Source organism: Coenobita brevimanus, chromosome 90 (genome assembly GCF_032717465.1).
Source record: "Coenobita brevimanus isolate Jiangsu-jjx chromosome 90, ASM3271746v2, whole genome shotgun sequence".
In the NCBI taxonomy this organism is placed as follows: domain Eukaryota; kingdom Metazoa; phylum Arthropoda; class Malacostraca; order Decapoda; family Coenobitidae; genus Coenobita; species Coenobita brevimanus.
In genome coordinates, this window is record NC_137043.1 from 37,357,605 (window position 1) to 37,374,909 (window position 17,305).

General features: G+C 43.0%; 1 protein-coding gene across 1 annotated transcript in view; it reads right to left on the minus strand.

The window, feature by feature from the left end:
* The window catches only part of Rbp6 (RNA-binding protein 6), a 992,472-nt gene that overhangs the window by 638,667 nt on the left and 336,500 nt on the right, over positions 1 to 17,305 (minus strand). The window contains exons 4-5 of the mRNA XM_080281723.1: positions 14,167 to 14,251; positions 9,665 to 9,706 (exon numbers count right to left, since the gene is read on the minus strand). Coding sequence (XP_080137849.1) covers positions 9,665 to 9,706; positions 14,167 to 14,251 — 127 coding nt within the window. The remainder of the gene's footprint in view (positions 1 to 9,664; positions 9,707 to 14,166; positions 14,252 to 17,305) is intronic.

A 17,305-nucleotide genomic window follows, 5' to 3' on the forward strand; every position in this document is an offset into this window, starting at 1 on the left:
AAGAGGGTGAAACGGAATGAAGGAAAGGTAGAGAGAGAGAGAGAGAGAAATATGACACATCACAGCTCCACCGTCAGGAAGGAAACAGGTGAGAGAGAATACACAAAAGTGAGAAAGTGAGCGAGTGAGAGAGTGAGTGACAGGCAATATCACCCCAGACGTCACACTGCGTCACTGAGGCACGTCATGTAACAATGCGCTGGGCAATCTCTCTCTCTCTCTCTCTCTCTCTCTCTCCACAACGGGTGTTAGCTCAGGAACGTAATAAAGTGAGGCTAGGTAAGAAAGGTAGGTAATAACAACAACAACAACAACAACAATAATAATAATAATAATAATAATAATAATAAATCCACAACACGAAAAGAAACAAACGGAAAATATGCAAATGGAAACAGATGAATAAAGAACGAGAGAGAGAGAGAGAGAGAGAGAGAGAGAGAGAGAGAGAGAGAACAATATACATTTATAGTGTGTGTGTGTGTGTGTGTGTGTGTGTGTGTGTGTGTGTGTGTGTGTGTGTGTGTGTGTGTGTGTGTGTGTGTGCATAAAATCTATACATATATGCATTTCCCATTAGCCTTTAGTGTCAAGTTTACCTATTTTTTTACTGCCTTTCATTGACCCTATTTCTATATTTCTTTCTTTATTTCTCTGTGACTTTATCTTCCTATTTCTATTCCATTTCATATCACAATTTTTCTCTTTATTTCTACGCCTATTTCCATTTCTCGTCCTTTCTCTATCGCCTGTGATTGACACTGCTTTTTATCCACTGCGTCTGTACGTAAAACTCCTTCTTCGTGTTTGTCTTTCGCTTTTTTCGCTGCCTGGGTGTTTTTTTTTCTGTTGCCTCTTCCCCGTCTCTGTCTGTCTGTCTGTCTCTCAAGTAACAAGGAAAGAAGAGGAACGTGAAGGAAGAAAAGCAAAGGATTTAAGATATTCTGCCAATCGCTCTCTCTCTCTCTCTCACACACACACACACAACGCATACTCCCTCAATCCCACTTTCAGTCCCTCTCCCGCTTTACCTTTCCTTTCGTCTCCTTTTCTCCTCCCAGCACCTACTGCTCCCTCTCTCCCTCCTTCCTATCTTACCTCATCCCTCCCCCCTCCTCCTCCTGCTCCCCCTCCGTCTCTCTCCCCACACGCAGTACTCCCACAATCCCACTCTCAATCCCTCCTACCCCTCCTTGTGAGTGGTGACGAGTGACTTCAAAGAGCTGAGGTAATTACGTGGGGGGCTCAAGAAAGGCGGGGGGAGAGGGAGGGGAGGGGAAGGTGGAGGGGGAGAAGAGGGGAAGAGGGAGGGGTGGGAGTCGAGAAAGTGAAAGGGGAGAGGAAGGGGTAACGTGGAGGGGAAAGAGGAGAGGCTGGATTGGGGGAAAGGAAGGAAGAGGGGAAAAGTGTGGGTTGGATGAAGGGAAGGAAAGTGGGGGAAGGAAAGACTGTGGAATAGAGAGACAGAGAGTATGGTAGGATGAAAAGCAAAAATGTTAGGGAAAGGGAGGGAGGCATGGAGTACGAGGGGAAGGGGGGGAAAGGGAGAGTGCTATGGAGCAGGAGGGGAGAGGAAAGATGATGGGGAGAATGTGGGGAGAGAGACACAGGACTCGCATGAACAAGGAGAGAGAAACATGAGAAGAAACGGGAAACAGACAGGAACACGGAAACATCAAGAACTTAAACTTTAAACATTAAAATATATGTATGTATGTATGTACGCATGTATATGTATCTATGTCGCCTGCGGTCATGTGTGTACGTGTGTGTGGATCTTCATCATGTATGTATGAGCCTATGTGTGCATGTAGACGTGTGGCAGTGTGGGTCACTTGTATTTATGTGTTTTAGTGTGTGTGTGTGTATGTGTGTTTTATCAAAAGTGTGAGATGTAGGTTTTATATGAATTCAAAGTGTCAGAGGGGTACACACACACACACACACACACACACACACACACACACACACACACACACACACACACACACACACACACCTCCTGGTCCCTACAGCAACTTGATTTGGCAAACAAGAGAACAGGAGTCCAGACAAAACGAGACGAGGAGCAAATAGAGAGAGAGAGAGAGAGAGAGAGAGAGAGATGAATATTGTAATGGGAGAAGAAAGGAGAAAGCTTAACTCTCTCTCTCTCTCTCTCTCTAATGCAACAAGTTCCCCCGCCTTAACTAATCCCTCCCATATATATGATAACCAAGGGAGAGAAGGAGGGAGGGAGGGATGGAGGGAGAAGGAGGGAGGGTGGGGGAAGGAGAAAATTAAATACTAAACATGGGAGGAGAGAGAGAGAGAGAGAGAGAGAGAGAGAGAGAGAGAGAGAGTACCCAAATTTGCAGCGTAAAAATGAAAACATTTTATTCACTACGCGCAGTTAACTCGTAAGGAGAGAGAGAGAGAGAGAGAGAGAGAGAGAGAGAGAGAGAGAGAGAGAGAGAGAGAGAGAGAGTGGATACAAGAAAAGACAGAAGAAAGCACACTAAGAAAAAGATACAGAAGAAAAACAGAAAAAAGAAAGCAAGAGACAAATACACAGGGTAAATAAAGAGAGCAAGACAGGGACGAGAATAATAATAATTAAAAAAAAAAAAAGGGACGCGTAAAGAGGATGAAAAATAAAAATGCGATATTACAGAAAGGAAAATGGCTAAGAGAGAAAGAGACAGCCTAAAGAGAAGGAAAAAAAGAGTGAGAAAAAGAGTAATAAAAATAAACAGCAACGAAAAGGAAATAAGGAGTATGAGAAAATGAAATACAGTATCAATAAATGAGGAAAATTAGTATTATAGCTACAAGTACAAATAGGGAAGGAGAGAGGGAACGATGGGAACAATAAGGGGTAAAAGAGAGAAAAAGAAGAGTAGATGAAGGGAAAAGACAGCAAAAGGGGAGAAAGGAAAAGAGGGAAAAAAATGAAAACAGTAAATATGTGGAAACGAGAGCAAAAGGGAAAAGAGGTAAAGAAAAGAGTGAAAAAGAGTAAAAGCAAGAAAGACAGAAGCGAAAGGAAAGGAAGGAAAAGGAGAAAAGAAATAATGAAAAAGAGTAAATGGAAGGAAAAGAGAAAGGAATGGGCAGAAGCGAAATGGGGTAAAAAAAAAAAAAAAAGATGAAGGAGAGTACATGTGAGAAAGGCGAAAGGGGAAAGGGAAGAAAGGAAAAGAGAAATAAATAAGTGAGTAAAATATGGCAGCAAAAGTAAGGAAGGGGGTAAGAAAAAAACAACAACAAAAAACGAAAAAATAAAGAGAAAATGGGAGAAAAAACAAAAAAGCTGGAGGAAAATGGAAAGGGATAAAAAAAAAATATAGAAAAAGAGGAAAACAGAAAGGAAAAAAACGAGGAAATGAGGAAAACAGAAAAGAAAGAATGTTAAGGAAAAGGGTGACCAAAACAGAATAAATAAAAAAAAAATTTGTGTAATGTATGACAGCCAAGCACCCTAACTCAGCATCTTTTTCTCTCCCTGTAGGCCAGCAAGACTCGCCCTTCCTAATTCCTCCCTTGAATCTCACTCCATGCCAGGGAGGAAGGGAGAGAGTGAGGGTGGGGGAGAGGAAAAGAAAGGGGACGGAATGAAGAAGGGCGGGTGCGACAGAAAAGGAGGGCGAGAGAAAGGGAGAAGGAGGGAGAAATGGGGAATGGCGGGTCAGATGAGAGAGAGAGAGAGGGAGAGAAGGGGTAAGGAATGATGAAAGGCGGGTGATATGGTTAAGGGTAAGGGAGGATAAGAAAGAAAAAGTAAGACGGAAGTGAGGGAGCCAATGAGGAAAGGTGGGCAAAACAGAATGAAGGAGAGAATGGGGAAGGCAGAGAGAGAGAGAGAGAGAGAGAGAGAGAGAGAGAGAGAGAGAGAGACTATATGCTGCTGAACGTGTGTGGGTAAATGAATGAGTATGCATACGTGTGTGTGTGTGTGTGTGTGTGTGTGTGTAAATATATATGTTCGTGTTTCTGCGAACTTGTGTGTACGCAAAGTCTGTATGTACTGTATTATGCGCGTGTGCATGTGGGTGTGTATTAGCATGTGTATATAGATATGTGTATGTGTGTACATATGTGCGTCCGCCAAACCTATCCGCAAACCCCTGTACACGTGAAACTTATCCCAGTAATCTAAATGAGCCTAACTTGGTGAAACAGAGGGCAGTTCCAGCACAGTTTTGCAGGGGGGTAAGCGTTTCATATCCTCCACTGCAATGGGGGAGGGATTTGCCTGATGAGGGGGTGGTGGGGAGTGGGGAGGGATGGGGAGGGGGTGGGAAGTGAGAGGGAAGGGCAGGGATGGAGAGTAGGAGGATGGTTGAGAGGGGAAAAGGAGGGAGATGGGGAGGAGAAGGGTATGGGGATGGGGAAGTGGGAGGAATAAAGGGTGAAAGGAGGAAAGGATGAGGGGAGAAAGAGGGGGAAGGGGAGGAGAAGGGAAAGGGAGAGGGGAAAGGGGAGCGAGGGAACAAAGTGGGAGAGGGAATGGGGGGAAGGGGAGTGGGGACTGGTAGTGAGGGTGTGGGGGATGGAGTTGAGGGAGCGAAAAGGAGTTGGGGGGGGGGAATGAGAGAATATCACCACTATCACCACCAACAACAACAACAATAAAATACAGTACCATCATCACCACCACCAACAATACACCTTCTCCTCCAGCAACAACACCTGCACCCTTACACCCTCCAACAACAACAACAACAACAACAACAACAACACAGGCACGGAGAGGGGAGGGGGGGGTAACTCATGAATTTTATATCGACTCTGAATCCTAGTTAATTATTCAAACGGCCGTCCAAATTTACACAGGGATACAGGAATTATACCCAACCTGCTTATTCCGGACACCCTACACACAACGGACACACACACACACACACACACACACACACACACACACACACACACACACACACACACACACACACACACACACACACATGATCTCGAAAAAGTGGACACAGAGAAAAGAGGACATTATAGGCCTATATAAAGCTGATACATGAAGAGGACACATTTGATATAGGAAACAAGAGGACACTACGTAAAGTGGACATATGAAAAAGGGGCACATTTTGATGACTATATAAAGTGGACAGTAGTAGTAGTAGTAGTAGTAGTAGTAGTAGTAGTAGTAGTAATAATAATAATAATAATAATAATAATAATAATAATAAAAGACCATCTGATCTGGGCTTCACCCCAACGAATCATACATAAAATATTCACTGATCATGTTGGCTTCAATGGGAGGGAATCATACATGAGAGAGAGAGAGAGAGAGAGAGAGAGAGAGAGAGAGAGAGAGAGAGAGAGAGAGAGAGAGAGAGAGAGAGAGAGAGAGAGCTAACTCTAAATTGGAGCATATCGCGTTGCATACAGATTACTCAAAAACACATATATAAATAATGGGGATGGGTTTTGTGTGTGTGTGTGTGTGTGTGTGTGTGTGTGTGTGTGTGTGTGTGTGTGTGAGAGAGAGAGAGAGAGAGAGAGAGAGAGAAAAAAGAAGAAGAAGAGAGGAGAAAAGAGGATGCGCGAAGAAGAGGGTACAAAAGAGGAAGAGAGAAGAAAAGAGGATGCGCGAAGAAGAGGGTACAAAAGAGGAAGAGCGAAAAGAGGATGAAAGACGAAGGGAGGAGAGAAGGGAAAAAGAGTGGAGATGGAGGGGAGGAGACAGGAAGAGGGGAGAAGAAAGGAAGAGGGGATAAGGGAGGGGAGATTACGCTAAACCTGAATTAAGTCTTATAAATTGTTGTGTAATTCTGGGAAGGAAGTTGGACAATACAGCGACATCTGGTAGCTCTTTGGAGTCCTTTTTCCTTCATTTTTCGTCCTTCTCTTTCCTACTTCATCTTTTCATTATTATTTCTTTGCTTCCGTCCTTTCCTCCTCCTTTCCTGTCCTTCCTTCTCTGCCTTCCTCTTGTTCCTGCTTTCCATAACCATTCGTTCTTTCATCATTTTTTCTCTTCTCTTTCTTTCCCCTCGTGCTCCTTTACTTCTATTCCCAAATTCTAATATTATATATATTTTTATTTTTACCCTCCACCTCACAAACTCAGGGGAGGGTGTTGTTATTACTGGGATCAATAGGTGTCCGTCCGTAGAGTATGGCGGTAGGGAGGCTGGCCTGGCGCACAGATTTCGTTTCCGGGCCAAAACTAAGAAAGTATACATTACAGAGTCATGAAATTTGAAACGATTATGTGTCTTATTATGAACTGGTGCCTTTTGATAAGTTGGATGCCGTATCATAAGTATTTATTTATTTTTTAAAGTAAACAACAAAAATCATACTTCAATGCAACCTGCGCAGCGAATCTGAAGGGCTCGGGTTGTGTCCTCAAGCCGTTCTACTTACGCCCACCTTTACAAGAAAAGACTAGGAGGGGGGGGGTGAGGGCCGTTATGCGCTGGGTCAGGTGTGCAGGGTAAGTGGGAGGTGTGTGCTTGGTCAGATGGAGGGTTGCAACAGCGTTGCGTTGCCTATGTTTTAAGTAACTTTCTTATTTCTCACTTAATTCCCTCGATCTTGTTCCCCTTCTTTTCGACTTCTTAAACTTTCCTACTTCTCTCCCATTTTTCACTTCTGTCTTTCTCTTTACTTCCCCCCCCCCGTCTCTCTCTCTCTCTCTCCCTTGTCTTTGCTAGTTTCACCTTTCTTCCTCATCTACTCCTCCCCTCTCCTCTCTTTCTTGTACTTCTTTTCTCTCTTTTCCCTTTTACTTCTTCTTTGTCCTGTACTTCCCACACCTCACCCTCATCCTCTTTGTCTTCTTTCCTAAATCTTTCTCTTCGTTCCTTTCTTTCTAATTTCTCTCTCTCTCTCTCTCTCTTCCTCCCCTTCTTCCTGTGTCCCTTTTCTTCCCTCCCCTTCCCTCCGTGTCTCATTTCCTCCCCTCCTCTTCCTCCCCTTTCTGCATTCTTCCTCTCCCCTTCCTCTTTACGCTTCTTTTGCTTCTCTTTTCATCACTGTCTTCTCTCTCTTCTTCCCCCTTCTCCATCTGCTCCCTCTCTTTTCCCTTTTTTTTTTTCTCTCGTTTTTGTGTTTCATTTTTTCTGTTCATGTCCTCTCTCTCTCTAGCATTTCTTCTGTTCCTTTTTTTCTCTCTATTTGGTATTACACACACCAGTTTTGCTCACAATCCTCTCTCTCTCTCTCTCTCTCTCTCCTTCCCCTTGCGCCATTCATTCTCTCCCCTCTGTCTTATATTTCCGCTTTCTTTCCCTCCCCTCGCCCTATCTCTCTTTCTCTCTCTCTTTCTTTCTCCCATTCTCGCTCTCTCCTCTCTCTCTCTCTCTCTCCCTTTCTCTCTCTCTTCCCTGATTTATCGCTCCCTCGGCTATCATTCTCGCTTCGTCTCCTCTCTCCCTCTCTTTCTCTCACGCATTCCTTCACCAAGTTTCTCTCTTTCTCTCTCTTGTTTTCCTTTCTTTTTGTACTTTTATTTTTCTTCTCTTTCTTCCCTTCCCCTCTCTCTCTCTCTCTCTCATTCTCTCTCTCTCTCTCTCTCTCTCATCGTCACCATTAACATCCATAATATCCACCTTTTCCCCTTACCTTCTCCCCTCTCTCCCTCTCTCTCAGTCCACTTCTCCCCTTCTTTTCCCCTCTCCCCTTCTTCCATTCTCCCCTATCGTTTCCTCCTTTTCTCCATTATTTTCTCTCCCTTCTTCCACGCCATTCTCCCTCCATCCAATTCTCCCTCCCTTTCCCCCTCCTCCTCTCCCCTTCTTCAATTTCCTCAGTCTCTCATTTTATCTTCCCCATTTCCTTCCCTCTTTCCATCCCATCTTCCTCCTACAGTACTCTCACTTTCTCTCTCTCTCTCTCTCTCTCTCTTTCCATCCCATCTTCCTCCTACAGTACTCTCACTTTCTCTCTCTCTCTCTCTCTCTCTCTCCATTCAGCTTGTTACTCCATCTACCTTCTTACACATTTCCCACTCACGTTCTCTCTTCCGGATACTCTCTCTCTCTCTCCCTCATCCATCTCACGCCAGACGATTTTATTCAGCTGAGAGTGGGTCATGGGAGCCTGGTAATTAACCGATATCAATTAACTTTATTCCCTAATATCCCCTACACTACCTCAATTAACCAAACGTGTTATATAAAACACCTCAATTATCCAGACCAGAGAAATATCACACAGCTCCTGATTAACCGAACACACAGACATAACACCTCGATAATCCGAACATCTCCCTGATTAACCGGACTCTCTTCGTCAACATCATCAACCTAATCCCACTTCCTACATGATAACCTCAATTAACCATCATCATCATCATCCCTCCTTCACCCCCTCGTATACCTCAATTATCCGGACCACTGAGCACCCCCGATTAACCGGACCGCCGCCCCGATTAACCGACCGATAAGAGGCGATCGGGGTAAACCGTGTATCGGGGAGTGAAACGTGGGCTTTTTCACTAATGGGACCCACTAACGACTCGGCCATTGGGCTAATTCGGACGATCAACCATAACACAAGCGACTGGTGGGAGGGGAGGGGAGGGGAGGGGGGAAAGGGATGGGATGGGGAGTACAGGAGAGAAAGAGAGGGAAGAGTAGAGGGAGGGGAGGAGGAAGGGAAGGGAAGGGATAGGGAGAGTGGGAGAGGGAGCTGGGATGGAGAGCAGAGGAGAGATACAGGAAGGGAGGGGAGGGAATGTGGAGGGGAAGGGAGGGAGAGGATGGGGACAGTAAGATAGGGGTTGGGATGGAGAGCAGTGGGGAGACAGAGAGGAAAGAGGAGGGGAAGAGGAGGTAGAGGGAGAGAGTAAGGGGGAAGGAAAGGGGAGGCTAGAGAAAGTAAGAAGGGCTGGGATGGAGATTCAGGCAAGACAGGGTGGGGAGGGAAAGGGATAGAGAAGGGAGGGATAGGGAGATTAGGAGTGGGGTTGGGATGGAAAGGAAGGGGATAGGAAGGGTAAGAGAGAAGTTGGGATGGAAAGTAAAGGATAGACAGAGAGGGAAGGTAAGGAGAAGCCAAATGAGGGATGGGGAGAAATGGAAGAGGAAGAGCTGGGTAAGGGGTGAAAGGAGGAGGGGAGAGGTAAAAGGGAAGGGGAAGGGTAGGAAGAGCAGGGGAGAGGGTGAAGAGGGAAGAGAAGAGGAAGAGAAGGAAATGAAGGGGAGGGGAAGCGAAGTAAAGGGGTCAGATGAAGGATAGGGGGAGCGGTAAGGGGTGGGGAGGGAGGAGAAAGGGGAAGAGAAGAGTGAGGGAGGAGAAAGGGATGGGGTATCTATTAACTCTACCAATCTTTCTTCTAATCTACCCATCTCTAAAAAATCATGTTAAACTTTTCTCTCTTTTTCTTGTCACCATCTCTCTCTCTCTCTCTCTCTCTCTCAAACTTCCGCCACTGGACTCCACAAAGGGATTCCAAAACTTCCATAAGGACATAAGAAATCCTGTAACGCCTGAAGGGTGGGATTTAAAAAGGATTACTGAAGACGAACGATGAGAGAGAGAGAGAGAGAGAGAGAGAGAGAGAGAGAGAGAGAGAGAGAGAGAGAGAGAGAGAGAGAGAGAATAATCAAATTTTTCCACATCTCCAACATCGTCAAGGAGAAAAACAATGAAAGTGGTACAATAAATAAATAAATGAAATAAACATGAAAATTACTCCAAAAAATCTTGTACTTACCTTAGGATGAGCGCGACGGGGAAAGGCCACTTTGGGATCAATCTGAAAAAAGGAAGAAAAAAAAAAGGGAAATTAGTGAAGGAAAAGAGGAAGGAAAGTGAAGGAAAACAGGAAGGAAAGTGAAGGAAAAAAGGAAGGAACACGATACTGGAATTTAATGTTTGTGATGTGACGATAAGACTTACGGCTGATTTTATGTGTGTAAAGAAGGTGAGTAGATGTTGTTAAAGGAGAAAATAAGATAGAGAAAAGTAGAGAAGACAGACTGAGTGAGGGCTAGACAGATGGAGAAATATATAAGTAGAAAGATGCATAGATAGACAGAGATTGAGAAATAGTAAAAGACATATATACGCAAACAGATAGGCAGACAGATATAGAAACAATATGAGAGAGAGAGAGAGAGAGAGAGAGAGAGAGAGAAGAAGGAGTACAAACACACACAGGTAAATACAGGTGATGCTTTAACATACAAATTAATATCACATGAACAACACCCTATCAAGCACACAGGTAATCTTCACACCTGCAAATCACACCTGCCATTACGATTGTGGTTGTGACTGTGGTGGCGATTGTGGCGGTGGCTGTGGTGGGGACTGTGGTAGTAGTGGTGACTGTGGTGGTGTTGTGGTGATCATTGTGGTGGGGATTGTGGAGGGGACTGTGATGGTGGTGGTGGTGATAGTGATGAATGTGATGATGTGAAGTAATCTGTTGTGGCAGTTACAGTAGTGGTAGTATGGTGGTGGTGGTGCAATTGTGATAGTCATGGTAGCAGTAGTAGTTGTGGTAGTCATGGTAGTTGTGGTAGCTGCGGTGGTAGTTGCGGTGGTGAGTCTAGTTGTTACTGTCACTGAACAGTAGTTCTAGGAAACGTAGTTCTGGTAAATGACTGTTGCAAAACCACACAAGTACACATACGTTCACACGCACGCACGCACACACACACACACACCAATGCACACAGTCACACACGTATGACTGTCATTTTCCTTAACTGTATATTATAAACACGCTCACACATACCAAGTTACATATTAAGCCAAACACACACGCACACATACACACACAGGTCTATTATGTATGTCTGTTAATGTATACACGCTCACATACTAGCACACACGCACGCTGTTATGTCGTTTCCATATTTAGGGACACTTGCAACTGAATACACACACACACACACACACACACACACACACACACACACACACACACACACACACACACACAAATTTATAACATCATAAACATACATGTGTGCACAAACTATTTCCACTCGCACAGCAATCACGTGCACACACACGAAATCAGAGCAACACGCACATAAACACACATGATCCCTTTATCACACACATCTAATGCCGCATACACGTGTGCAGAATAAATCCACGCACACAACGACCATGTGCACGTATACCAAATCACACACACACACACACACACACACACACACACACACGCACACACACACACACGCACGCACACACACACACACACACACACACACACACACATACGTGACCCACACACCGGCAACAATGTCAAAACAACGCAATTTTTCCTTCCTAAGTTTCAATCTTCTCTCTCTCTCTCTCTCTCCGCTGCTCAAGTTATTTCAATCCCTTTTCCTTCGTTTGTCTCTTATCTGCTATTCTGTCCTTTCTTCTTTCTCTCTCTCTCTCTCCCTCCTCCCACCTCTCTCTCTCGCTCTTATCTCCCTTCCCAACTACTCTCAAAACTTTCTCCTTCAGTTCCAGGTTATCTATCTGGCTCTTTCATTTCTCGATCTCGAGCCACGTCTCCTGATACTTATACTTTTTTGCTTTTTCTTTATACCTTCTCTTGTATTTTTGCTCTCTCTCTCTCTCTCTCTCTCTCTCACACACACACACACACACACACACACACACACACACACACACACACACACACACACACACAAATTGCAACAAGACAACATACACACACGCATATAGGAAAAAAAACACGGATAAACAAAAATATACAGATGCGCACCCTCCCCAACACAACATAAACATACACATACACACAAACTTCAAAGTCACACACACACACACACACACACACACACACACACACACACACACACACACACACACACACACACACACACCATTCCAGAATCACCCCCACACAAACCCACAAACGGCCAAGAGGAAGTGTTTGTGGGATGGTTGTTATAAGTGTGTGTGTGTGTGTGTGTGTGTGTGTGTGTGTGTGTGTGTGTGTGTGTGTGTGTGTGTGTGTGTGTGTGTGTCTCGTTTTCATCAACCGCCACGACCACACAAAACGGGGCCATAACCTTCCCTGGGAGTGCCCGGCTGAAGTGGCCACGGCAAGGATATCAAGACTCAAATTAAATCCATTGACTTAACAGGGCCGTAAAAAGTGCATATTAAAAAAGGAAAAAGAGCCCATTGAAACGCTAGTCCTTTATTCCCCTTTATTCTCGAGTTTATTCAGTATGGCCAGAAATAAAGAGAAATTTTAATCCACCAATTCGTAAGTGAAATTAAAATGTTCCTAAAAGTGTCGATTAAGTCCCAATATTTACTTTGTTCTTGCTATGGACAGACTACTTTATTCAGCTTTACTTATCAGGAACCTAAATTAAAACCATTGATAATAGTGCCACAGAAATGCTATCGGAGTGCCAGGCTTTACTATATCATACATGTTTTTTCTTTAGTGCCAGTAGATCTATTTAACTTCCATATATCATCAGAGTGCCATCCAGCATCACAAACCCAATCTGTATCACAATTCTCTACAGTGCCAACCTTCAACGATGCCAGATGATTATCACACAGCCATACCAACAATGCTTCCTAATACAGCGCCATCATGCACAGTACCTTGTATCGTCACAGTGCCAGCCTTCAAAAATACACACCATATACAGCCTCTAACTACAGTGCCAAAACAACAGTGCCAAAAACTTCTCCTATAGGCAAACTACCAAGCTCTCCGATACAGTCCAACATTATTTCACAGAGCCATCGCCACGGGCGCGCACCATACGACAGTGCCATACAGAGCCAAAATATAACAGTTCCAAAAATCTACCACACAACCATACTATGAACGTTCCCCAGTACAGTGCCACATTATTTCAGTGTCATGCATCGCCACGGGTGCGCACCATACGGCAGTGCCATATAGTGCCAAAATATAAGTGCCAAAAATCTATTATGCGGCCATGCTACCGACGCTCTCCAATACAATGACATGCATCGCCAGGGACGCGCACCATACAACAGTGCCATACAGTGCCAAAGTTTAACAGTGCTACAGAGTCATAGCCATACTGCCATTGCTTTCGATTCAGTGGCGAAGATTGATATTGGTGGAGTGTCATAGTGGCCCCATTCCGTGTCATAATATTTCACTGTGCCATATATCGCTTGTGACACCTCTGTAACACGCGCAAACACATACGGATGCATACACACAAACATACGTATCACACACGCATACACAAACACATAGGTACAAAGCGACACACAAACAGACACAGGCGCACACACACACACACACACACACACACACACACACACACACACACACACCACCACCATCCCCCAACCCCCACGTCGGTCAGAGAGGGGTGGTGTGTGTGTGTGTGTGTGTGTGTGTGTGTGTGTGTGTGTGTGTGTGTGTGTGGAGGGATGGTGCCACAACTGCCCACGCCATATGGTACCATCACGCCTCTGCACCACAATAACACAACGCAACACCCATAGCCCCCTACACAGCCACTGACCCAAAAACACCGTATTGAGTGTCAGCCCATGTAGCACTATGATATCTTTTTATATATCTCTTACAATCGCTATTAATTCAACAACAGCGACAAAATCTTTCCCTATCGTGTAGTTTTTCTGAACCTCACAAACTCGATTAATACACGAAGAATACTGTTATCTTCTTGTATCTTATTCTTCTTACCGACCGACAATTGCACTAGGCTTAAGAAATGATGGAGGTAAAAACTCTCCCACTTACACCTTCAGGGGGAAGACGAACTGTTCACAGTGCCAGAATTAGGAGTGTCATAGTGTAGCAGCGTGACGTACAGTGCCAGGATATATGAAGTGTGACAGTGCCAGCGTTTACAGTGTCTTTGAGTGCCAAGCTGATCAAGTGCCTCACAGATGTCTAGTGCCACAGTGCCAGAATTAGAGCATCTTTGTGTGAAAGGGTGATAAACAGTGCCAGGGTGCCAGTAATAGCGCGCCTTAGTGTGTTAGGGTGATATACAGTGCAGCAGTACCAGTATTACCGTGACAGTGTGGTAAGGTGATATACTGTATACACTGCCCAGGCAAAACAGTGCCATAGTACCACTGTACGATAGTTTTAGTATTACACGGTGATCACAGAGCCAGCATTAGTCTTAATAAGGCAGAGTGATGTACAGTGCTAGGGTGATATGGGGATGATGTATTATGTCAGGGTGTCATACAGTGCCATACCTTCTTGCCGTCGAGCTCGTGGGCCGCCAAGGTAAGAACCTTGTCCACGCTGGAGGGGTCGCTGAACGTCACGAACCCGAAACCCCTGTGGATGATAAACAACAATAAGTAAACAATGAGGAATAATAAACAAATCAGTTGAATACAGTACACATGAAGCAAGTAAGCTATCTGCATTCTTACATATATATATATGAAAAAATCTACACCAACAATAAAACAGGAACCATCAAAATACAAGTAAAAATAAAAGTCAACAAGTATTATATCAACAAATTACATACACACAACAAAAAATTAATGTAAATGAGCAAAAATTCTATGATAAAGAAAAATCATAAAAAAATAAAGTGAGGAAAAAATTCCAGCGTTCTAATTAACAGGTGAACAAATACAGGTACGGCTTTAAACTACAGGTAAGTAAACATTTAATAACACTGTAATAAGAATTTTTAAAGGCACCATCACAACATTAATAAGGACTAGCATTGCAACTTTCTTCTTGCAGATGTGTAGCCATTAAATTATCATGAAATAACATACACTCGGAATCCAACGAAAACCAATACTATCTTGGTCTATTTTTTTTCCCCCTAGCTCTGTCACATACTCCAATTTCTACCCATGCCTCTTTTTCTCTCTCAATTAATATTCCTTCCTAGTTTTCGATTTCACCATTCCTTTCCCCTTCCTCACCTAGCCTTTCCAAACGACACTTTCAGTTTCTTATTTTCACTTTCCTCTCTTACCACTTATTCTTTACTCTGCATTTTTTTAAGTTATCATCATTTCTATTTTCTTCAATACTACTTTTTCTTCTCTATAGCAATAATTTCTCCTGTTAATATTTCTAGTTTTTTTTTCATTTTTAAGTGGAATGTCGAGTTTTATTCACAGTGCATTTAATATTATTTCCTTACACTCATTCATCGTTTTACACACAAACACACAATTCTCAATCTATTAATCGATCGCCAACACCCACACAATCTCTCTCTCCCTCTCTCTCTCTCTCTCACACACACACACACACAAACCCTCAGCAGTGTGGGGTTATTACAACAGAGCGGTGACGGAGAGCGGCGATATTTAACACGCACGCCGTAATATTATGCGTATGTGTGTGTGCTAATTCATTCGTTAGCACATATATACGCACGTTTCGGTTGCTCCCTCTCTCTCTCTCTCTCTCTCTCTCTCTCTCTCTCTCTCTCTCTCTCTCTCTCCATTATAAATTCAACAGCACACATACGCTCGTTTTGCGCACTGATCTACCTACCTATCAATCTATCTGTTTGTCTTTATATACACAGATATTAAAACAGATATAGCTAGATGTAGGTATATATACAGATAAATAGATAGATAGTTGGATATATAGATACTGACACAGAGAGAGAGAGAGAGAGAGAGAGAGAGAGAGAGAAATACATACTGAATGGTACAGTATTAACAAAGCATAGACATTCTTTCATTCTTTAGCATTTACCTCCTCCTCCTCCTCCTCCTCCTCCTCTTTTTCCTCCTCCCCCAACACACTACCTCCAAGCACTTTCTCTGACATTAAGATTTCATAAGTCGTTCAATTACTTTCACTCTCTCTCTCTCTCTCTCTCATATTCTTTGTTTTTTTTACTTATATATACTTTTATTCTCCCAGCTAATTTTCAACTTTTCAAGAAGTAAAAGGGAAAGGATTTTTGATATACAAATAATGAGAGAGAGAGAGAGAGAGAGAGAGAGAGAGAGAGAGAGAGAGAGAAATGAAGACAGACCAAACCCACACACACACACAAAAAAAAAACGAAAAACAAACATTGAACATAAAAAAAAAAAAAAAAAAGTAAAAAGTAGAGCAAGGATGAAGCGAGAGAAAGAAAATTAAAGAAAGCCTAAACTACAACCATTGCAAAAAAACTTCCAGTAAACTAGAAGAAAATCACGTAATGCCCCGAAGTTTATGGTAATTCTTGAGTTCCTGAGAGAGAGAGAGAGAGAGAGAGAGAGAGAGAGAGAGAGAGAGAGAGAGAGTAGCAATATGTGGAAAAGAGTAAAAGGAGTAAATATAAGAGGGAAGAAAGATGTAGACTAGGAAGAGTGACGAGGAAGGTAAGTAAATGAAGAAGAAAGAAGAAGAGAGAAGAATAAGAAGAAGAAGATGAAGAAGTAGAAGAAGAAGAGGATGAAGAAGTAAAAGTAGGAGCATGAAAGACAGGAACAAGAGGAGCAGGAAGAAGAAATACGTCGAAGAAGAAGAACATGATAAAGAAGATGGGTGCAAGGAGGAGAGAGGATGGGGTACGAGAGAATATAAAGGCAAAATAGAGATGAATTTCAAAACCAAGGCGCTCTGATAGATATTGTCCGTAATTACAGGCTAGAGTAAAATCTGACATGCCTGGTTTTCCTGGACTAGCAAAAAAACAGTATAGATAAGATTGAAAATACATAAGACTGGAGTTGATAATGACGGGATGGTGGTGTGGTGAGTGGTGGTGTGGTGAAAATGGTGGTGGTGGTGATGACAATAAAAGTGGTAATAACAAAGTAATAATAATAATAATAATAATAATAATAATAATAATAATAATAATAATAACAAAAATAACAATAACATAGTCTAAAAATAATGTCAGCAACAATCAAGCCTCTAAAAAATGAACGATAATAAGAAATATAATAACAACACTAATGCCAGTATCATAATTAATACCACTGATTATCACCGGTCCCAAAAATAGTAATAAATAAAAAAAAAATAAATACCAGGTAAATAAAAACATACTATTAAAAAACAAACACTGTATCGGTATATAAAAACATGCTTTTCTCATTATAGCTCTGTTTCAATTTTCTATGTTTTTCTACTGCCATTATCTCTCTCTCTCTCTTCTTTTCTTCCTTCCTTCTTTTCATCCCTTTAGGGCAGCAGGAAGCAGGTGGACCTACATTTGTCAAGCCTGGAGTGATTAATAGTGCTACTCCTTCCTTCATTTTCCTCCCATCTTCCTCCTCCTTCTCCGTCTTGCTTTCACTCCTCCTCCGCTGTCTCCTTGCGGTATCTCCACATTTTATTTCAAGGATTTCGTCTTTTTCCCCTTCCATCTCACTGTTTATTTTTCTATGCTGCTCTCTTTTT